Source organism: Mastigoproctus giganteus, chromosome 5 (assembly GCF_048544385.1).
Source record: "Mastigoproctus giganteus isolate SK-2022 chromosome 5, ASM4854438v1, whole genome shotgun sequence".
NCBI classification, from domain to species: domain Eukaryota; kingdom Metazoa; phylum Arthropoda; class Arachnida; order Uropygi; family Thelyphonidae; genus Mastigoproctus; species Mastigoproctus giganteus.
Window position 1 is genome coordinate 125,405,697 of NC_143579.1, and position 8,740 is coordinate 125,414,436.

The window sequence follows — 8,740 nt, forward strand, 5'->3', positions numbered from 1 at the left end:
AAGTAATTCTGCCGGTCTCCTACTCTTAATATTATTAGTGCCAACGTGTACAACTATATCACCTTTTGTGCCCTTAAAAGATGATATTCGCTCTACAACGTCATCAACCTTTGCCCCTGGCAGACATACCCTGGTCCTGTTCCACCTATCTTTTTTACAAAGCATGTTCCCCGTTTCCCTGACAATAGAGTCACCAACAACTACTAGTTCCTTCGGGACCAGCGCATTCTGCCTTGGGGGTTGTCTCTGTGTCACGCGATGCCCAAGTGCAAGCTCTGGCGTTGATGTGGGCAGCTGAGAGCTTGATGGGCCCCTCAATTTAGTTTCTTCGAGGGCATCCACCCTGTCCTTCAAGCTCTCATATAGGCCCAAAAGAACGCCGAGTTGTTGCCTGATATCGATACACTCCTTGCATCGCGCACACACAAAGACATCCCCCTTGGCAGTATCATGTCCCGTACCCGATTGCTCTGCAAACATCAAGCAAACAGTGCATTTTATAAGGCTGTGAGTCAGAGGACAACTGCCCCCCTCAGTTCTGCTCTGAGCCACAGCACTTCCATTAGCTTGAGCCTTTTGCTTTGCTGCTCTGGTCTGAGTCATGATTCTATTAATTTATTAATTAATTATGTTATGTTATTAATTATATTACGTTTGTAATCTAAGTCATTATATGTATTTATTTAAACGTACAATTTAACTGCTAACGAAGTTCAACTAACGCTATCTAGTACGGTATATCTAGTACGGTATCACAATGGCGGGAAGGTTAATAACGGTAGCGGTAGTTACGAACACGTGGAAACCCTTACCGATACTTTTACAAAGCCGAGTAAAGAATAAATACACCAAATTAATCAAAAAATCACAAAATAATGTTATACTACTAAATTTAAATCAAAAGTTTTAGAAAAATAATAATTTCAAATCAATAAATAAGAAAAATCCACTTAGCGGCTTGGAACACGACCGTCACTAGTAGCCTCGTCAGCAGACTAGCAGTTTACTGAGAATGTAGGAAGAAACTGCAGTAGCAGGAAATGAGTTTACCCAGTATAAGTTTACTGAAGTTTCCCGTGGTTCTCGTGTTGGCTTTCTTTACCTTAGCCGAATATTTTACTGACTTTATGTTATCAGTATTATATTACATGTATTATATTACTGTAATAATATTTATTTTCATATGTAGAGCACCTCAACTCTCGTACCCATAACAAATTAAAGAAGAAGTTTACAAGATGAAGAAAGAACATGACATCAAATGTGACATATTCTTTAGAGCTGTAAGGCATTTTTGGTGTCTTATATGGAATATATGTCTTTCAAGGTAGTGTATTGCACCTTTGTTCTACTTGAGTTAATATAATAAACTCAAATATTATAACAAGTGCAATGTGCTATCCAATTTTGCCTGGACTCTCAGTCATATAGGACTGTTTGAAAAGTATGATAACAGATATTTTTGTGAAAAGACATTTAATCACAGAATAATGAAAAGACACACAAATGAAGGGACATCCCCATATCACTAAGTTTCAGTGCATTGTTAACTTGATGATCATAACTGAATCAATTATATCCCATATGTTTTTCAAAGGCCCAAAAAAGTGAAATCAAAAGGTTTTGATTTCACTTTTTTTTGATTTGCGGTTTGGGACTATGAGTGGATTGGCTGGAACCTTCGATACATAAACCTATAACCAGAAATTGTGGGGGTTCTCACATATTTTCCATTGGTAACTTTTACAGCTGTCACCACACGATAGTACAATCATATGATGTAAATCAAAAGGTTTTGAGTACTCTCCTTACTTGTGCACCTATGACTATAACCATTGTTTTGTGCAAAAGGCAATGTGGAGGTGAAGGGGTGGCCCTGTTTAAACTAATTGCTGATTGTTAGGCAGTACACAGCTTGCAGTTGCCAATGAATTTTTGTTTCACTTAGACGCCTTGTCATGAAGAAATCTAATTACATTCACTTCTTTATATTATTATTATTTTCATTATTAGCCATATGGTACAAGGAAGCCTGAGACATGCTGTACCAGACAAAAAACTTTGAGTTACCCTAAGAGAGAGAGAGAGAGAAAAAGAGAAAAGGGAATCAGCAAGAAAGAGAAGAATGATGATATCCAGCTCAGGACCCTGGGTGTGCCAAGCCCATACTCAGCAGATATGAGCCCCTGGGGATGTCCATATTTCAAGTAATATTTTGTTTAGTCACTATCAGTAGACAGCCTTACAGGATGACACCGCATGTCTGTTGACACTGACTAAACTAAAAATAAATAAATAGAAATGTTACATATGTATACAAGAGTACATCAAAAATAGAAATTCCACATATGCCTTATTACTGATACGTTTCACTACTCAGAATGGCATAATTTCTCTCCAAAAACATCTGTTACCTCATTTTTTCAAGAGGTCGTAATATATATTCCTCCACTTAAATTAATGACATGTAGAATATTTACATAGGCAGCATTTTCTTGGAATTTATATATGTTTTGTTTTTGACTTTTAAAAGTTGAATGATCAAACTATGTATATAACAATGTTAATAAATGTCCTTCTTGAAAATAAAATTGGTAAAAATCTTGCAAGTTTATTTTTGAACTCTTTGTACTTCAGCATATTTTTTATTTGTCTGCTTTTATTTTGTAAGAAAATGAAATGTTATCAAGAGAGTAATACAGAATTTTTGGACTGCTGTTTTTCATTGTACTTATGTAATAAATTTAGCGAAGTTCTTTGACGAAGTAGTGAAGAATATTCCAGTGCTAAGCAGTTAGGCAAAACTAAAAGCTTCGTAGTTTATCATTCTAAGGTTGAAGAAAATATTACAATGAAACCTTCTGCCCAAACACGATAGGAGGGAGTACATGATGACAGCCTTGTCAATTAATTCAGCCCTGTAGAGACAGTACAAGGCTCAAGGGGTAAATTTTTGACTGCATCATCTGTACTTGCTAGCAGTTGACACAGTTTTTACAGGAACTGGATAAACTTAAATAGGGTGCAAGAATATTTGTTTATGCCATTGAGGAAGTGTTAGGTGGGTTCGAAAACTGCTAGCTTGGTTGGGGGAAGGGGATAAATAGACTAATAGATTAACATCAGCTCCATGCAGAGGTGTAAGTGATTCTTGTACTGCTTTCTTCTATTGGAACATGCAGCAGACTAGAAAGCAAGTTGTCAGACATTTCAAGGCCTGCTGGGGAACAAGCAAATACATGAACTCTTTGTTGATGTTTTTGAGCCATGTTTTGAGCCATGTTAGGATAACTAAAAGTAAGAACAAGTGCATGTATACTAATACTAGGAGCATAGTGCATAAATTTCATGAATTAGAAATACTGGTTAAATGATCTAACGTGGACATTGTAGAGATAATGGAGATGTGGTGTCACTCAGACATAAGGTATACAGAATTTGAATATGCGAAATACAATGTCTACGCAACAGACACAGAGTATAGTATTACAGGCCTTGTGCCCCTGGGCCCGCCCCAGCTCTGCAGTGTTCTTTTGTGACCAAATATAGACTCTGTAAAGGCCAGAAAAGTATTGATTATAGTAGTCTGCATAGTGTGGTGTTGGGATTGGTTGGTCTGTTGTTCATCTGGCCTCTTTGCCCATATTTTACCATGTGTAAAAGGTGGGCCAGGCAGTAGGGTAGCATAAGTCTCAATTAAGTATGGGGGTTACAGTTTGTGAATCCTGGAGAAAAAGGGGATATGTAAGGGGTGGGTGATAGGGAGACTTACACCAGGAAATAGAAGAATAGGGGGATAGAGGGACACCCTTGTAGAAGTGGCCTGCCCTCTTCATGGGGACTTTTTTTTTTTTTTTTTTTTTTATGAAAACCCCAAACACGAGAGGTATCAGAAGACGAAAGAAGATGTTTCTTGAGTTAGACTTGAATTTCTGTAGACTGTAATTTTCAGGAAATACGTATGAAGAAATGCTATTCCAGAAAACGGCAGTTGAATGAATAAACGAGGAAGATGAAAAGTTGGTTCTGTAAGATTGAAGTTGGACAGTAAATGGATGTTGGCCGATGGCTGCATGGGTTCAGACTGTTTTGAAAAAGAGAGTGGGAATTATAGAAGCCAATTCAGAAGAACAGTGCCCATGGAAGTATCTGTAGAAAAGGCATGCAGCAGAAACAGTGCGTCTATGAGACAGCGAGTGGAGAGATTCTGTTAGAGAGGAGTCATTAATTAACCTAACTACCCTCTTCTGAATGGACTCTAGAAGCCTGAGAGAGATTTTGGGGGCACCGCCCCAGATGTGGGAACAATATTAGTATTAGTATTGGCTGCATGGTGCAAGAAAGCCTATGGCTTATGCTGCACCAGCCAAAAAAAAAAAAAAAAAATCCGAACAAAACAATGATAAAAACAAAAAAATGAATAAATAAATAAAATAAATAACTAAATAATAATAATTAATAAATAAAAAATATATATAAAATAAAATAAAATATAAATAAAAAGGAAATTAAACCTATCATCCTGTGCGCTTCCCTTACCCGAAAGTACTATCCAGATGACCTTTGAATTTCCCCAAACTGTCGGCCTCTACCACCCATGAAGGCAACTTATTCCAGTAATTTATAACTCGCTGGCTAAAATAAAATTTCCTGCAGTCCAATCTAAACATTTCCCCCCCGTAACTTGAATTTATGTCCCCTAGTTCTAGCATCATTTATAATCTTGAAAATTTTGTCCTCATTCATTTTACTGATGCCTCTCAGAGCCTTAAACACCTCAATCAAATCTCCTCTAAGGTGTCTAGTTTCCAAACTCTGCAACCCACATATTTGAAGTCTTTCTTCATCAGGATGCCCTTTTGCCGATCTCACCAGGTGAGTTACCCTTCTTTGCACCCTTTCAAGAAGCTCGATGTCTTTCTTTAGGTGTGGTCTCCATACTTGAACACAGTATTCCAAGTGTGGTCTAACATAAGCCTTATATAATGGGATTATCACGTCCCTATCTCTACTTGCAAAAGTTCGATAGATCATCGATAGGACACCATGGGTCTTCCTTACAACCTGTTTACAATGCTCAGAGAATTTCATGTCTGACCGTATCGTAACACCCAAGTCCCTTTCCTCCAGTACTGGGTTTAGTTGAACTCCACCAAGTGAATACGTTTTTTTGGGATTACTGTTTCCCAGGTGTAATACCTTACACTTTGTTGGATTAAAGCACAGTTACCATTTTTCTGACCATTCTTGAAGTCTATCTAGGTCTCTCTGAAGAAGCTCAGCTTGACAGTGATCATTAACTACTCTACCAATTTTAACATCATCTGCAAATTTAGACATCACGCCCTCTATCCCTTCATCAATGTCGTTTATGAAAATTAAAAACAACAGTGGTCCTAATACTGTTCCTTGGGGAACCCCACTTCTTACAACAACCCAATCTGAGGAATAGCCATTTATCACAACCCTCTGCCTCCTGCCCTGAAGCCATCCTTCTATCCATCTAAGGATTTTCCCAGTGATTCCAACCTGTTCCAGCTTATAAAGCAACCGCTCACGTGGGACTGAGTCAAAAGCTTTGCTGAAATCTAAATAAACAATGTCGAAATTATTCCCTAAATCCAGCTCGTGAGTGACCCTTTCGAAATAGCGAACCAGATTTGTTAAACATGATTTTCCCTTTATAAAACCATGCTGAGTATCCTTGAGAATTTCAATTCGATCCAAATGATCCTGAATTCCACCCTTGATCATTGCCTCCATGATTTTCCCTACTACTGAAGACAGACTGACAGGTCGATAATTTCCAACTTCACTTTTAGAGCCACCCTTATGTATGGGAGATACATTGGCACTTTTCCAATACAACGGAATCCCTACAGAATCTAGTGATGCTCGCATAATTAGCCTCAATGGTTCAATGCACTCGCTTGCCGCCTCTCTTAAGATTATAGGGTATATTCCATCAACTCCAGGAGCCTTACTGGTCTGTAAGCTCGAAAATGTTTTCATTAAATAATCTTGCGAAATTTCAATATCATTAATTACATATTTTTTAACTTCGCTCCCACAATTTCCCATTGCCATATTCCGTGGAAGGGCAGATTTGTGATTTGTACAAAGTGAACAGCTTTTTGGAAGAAAATTAACGCTGAGAGTGAAAGAGAAAACCAAGTTTTTTAGATGCAGAAGAAGCAATATTTGTAATGTGCTTGTGTCAAGAGAGATTAGAAGTCAGGATAATCCCCAAAAAAGATATATCATTTTGCCTAGAAATGGGAATGTCACCAAAGATAAGCATAGGAGCAGAAGAATCCTTTTTGCAAGATATAAGACAAGACTGAGTTTTAGAAGGATTGAAATCAACTAAGTTGTCTTTGTCCCACTGGAGATCGGCATTTAAGGAATTGGTAGCGGATATTGGAGAAATTTAAACTGATTGAGCAGGGCAAGGTTTCTCATAAAAAGTGGAATGCAATGTGCTATCATCGGCAAAACTATGGATAGGATTTCCAGTCAATGGAAGGTCATTAATATACGAGAGGAAAAGAGTGGGGGAAAGAACTGAACCTTGGGGGAACACCAGCATTAGTGAAGAATTTAGAAGACAGAGAGTCATCTACCATCACCCTCAGTGAGTGATCAGAGAGAAAACTGGATAACCAATTACAAAAAACACTTGGCAAACCATAAGATGGAAGCTTTTTTAGAAGATGTTCAGGCCAAACACGGTTGAAAGCCTTTCAGATGTCAAGAACAACTGCTTGTGTTTCACCGAACTTTTCCATTGAATTTGCCCCTAAATGGGTAAAATGAGACAGATTATCACCAGTGGATCAACACTGATGGAATCCATACTGGCGATCGTTGATCAGATGGAAGGTTTCTAGGTAGTTTACGAGTTGACAGTTAATTTATTTCTCCATTACTTAGAAACAGTAGAAGAAATTGTGATGGGGCGATAATTGGATGGGAGGGGTTTGTCACCCTTTTTAGGAACTGGCTCGATATGAGCAAATTTCCAAGCAGAAGGAAAAACACCTTTGGAATAAGAAAGTGAAAAAAGGTGGTAAAGAACAGGAGTAAGCTCAGGAGCACAGGTTTGGAAAACAAGTGGAGAAATACCATCAGGACCTGGAGCTTTCTTAGCATCAAGATTCGTCAAAATCCTTCTGACATCCTTTTGACGGAAGACCACAGGAGTTATTGAATGGAACATGTTGGGAGGTGTTTTACCAAAATCATTAATACATGAGTTGGAAGAATAATGGGATGTTAGCAGGTCAGCTTTATCCTTGGCCGAAGTGGCAACAGAACCATCTGGTTTGGCAGAGATGTGCAAAGTTGCGGCCAATAGCTTTGGCAAGAGTCCAGAATGCTTGGCTACAATTAGAGCAAGAAGCAAGTTTTCTACTCTTAGCCTGTTCAAACTCTAGTTTGGACTGATTAATAACTGCTTTACAATTGTTGTAGGTAGGTGTAGGTGTAGGTAGAAAATGAAACTGAAGAAATGGAAACAAGCCAATGTTCTTCTCTTGAACAGCCTTAGCATATTTATTGGAAAACTAAGGTTTAGATAAAGGACAAGATTTTAAAGGTGGAGTGTGGAATAAAGGATTCCATTCCTATCTGAGCAAATGTTGACATCAGAAGTTTTGAAACAGTAATCCGACGAAGGAAAAGAAGAAAAGAAATCTCACAGGTCATCCCATTTATTATTCTCGTAATGCCAAACAATACGAGGTTGGGAATAGTCATGAGATAAAGGTTCCATTGGAAAAGAGACAATCACCAAGTTGTGATCTGAGGTTCCTAAAGGAACACTGACTTCAATCATGTGCTTAGAAGGGTTGTTAGTGAGAAAAAGATCAAGCGTGTTGGCTGTATAGTTAGGATTGTCTGGTATTCTTGTAGGCAAATGAACAGTCTGTGCAAGGTCATTAGTAATTGCAAAAGCCTCAGCAACTCGACCAGCTGGGTCGGTGTGACTAGAAAATGGAAGCCAGCTGGAGTTGTGAACATTGAAATCACTAAGGAAAATTACCTCACTGTTAGGAAAGTTGGACTGGAGAAAGTCAAGTTGCAAAGAAAGGAAGTCAAAGAGCTCCAAGTGAATAGTGGATTTGGGAGAACGGTAAAAACAACAGATGAATTAAGCCAGAAAAGATTGAAAAGAGGAAATTCTGAATTACAAAGTCTCTGACAGGGAATATCGAACATACATATGCACAAGTACCACCTTTGAGGCGAAAGGAATCATACAGCGAATAATTTAGGCAACCGAGATGAGCAGTACTTAAATCAGCTGATAACTATGATTCTGCCAGAAAAAATACATGGGGTTTAGCAGACTGCAAGTGGAAATGAACATCGTTGAGATTAGAATTGAGAACCACGCATATTTGTGAAATGAACTAGGAAGTGTTTGGGAGGTTTAGATCATTTTAGTAAGCTTACTCTATTAGTTTGACAATTCATGGTGTATTTAATAGTAAGAAAAAGTGGGACGTGCTATATGAAGTAATGAAATTTTTGGATATGCTGTACACGTGCTAAGAATATATCCAGATCCTTGACATAACGTGGGCTCGACAATGTCCACTGCATACACACTACTCTGACTCCCTCCAGTCACTATCTGGCAGAGTAGAGATTGCAAGATTATACACTAGCTGATCTGGAAGCTTCTTAAAGAGTGACCAACAAATTTGGTCTGATGTACTAACTTGCGTCCAGCCTG

General features: G+C 38.3%; 1 protein-coding gene across 1 annotated transcript in view; it reads left to right on the top strand.

Annotated features, from left to right (window-relative positions):
- The window catches only part of LOC150085687 (tRNA dimethylallyltransferase), a 254,385-nt gene extending 252,780 nt beyond the window's left edge, over nucleotides 1-1,605 (top strand). The window contains exon 11 of the mRNA XM_090373447.1: nucleotides 1,190-1,605. Coding sequence (XP_090229573.1) covers nucleotides 1,190-1,242 — 53 coding nt within the window. The 3' untranslated portion in view covers nucleotides 1,243-1,605. The remainder of the gene's footprint in view (nucleotides 1-1,189) is intronic.
- The last annotated feature ends 7,135 nt before the right edge of the window (nucleotides 1,606-8,740 follow it).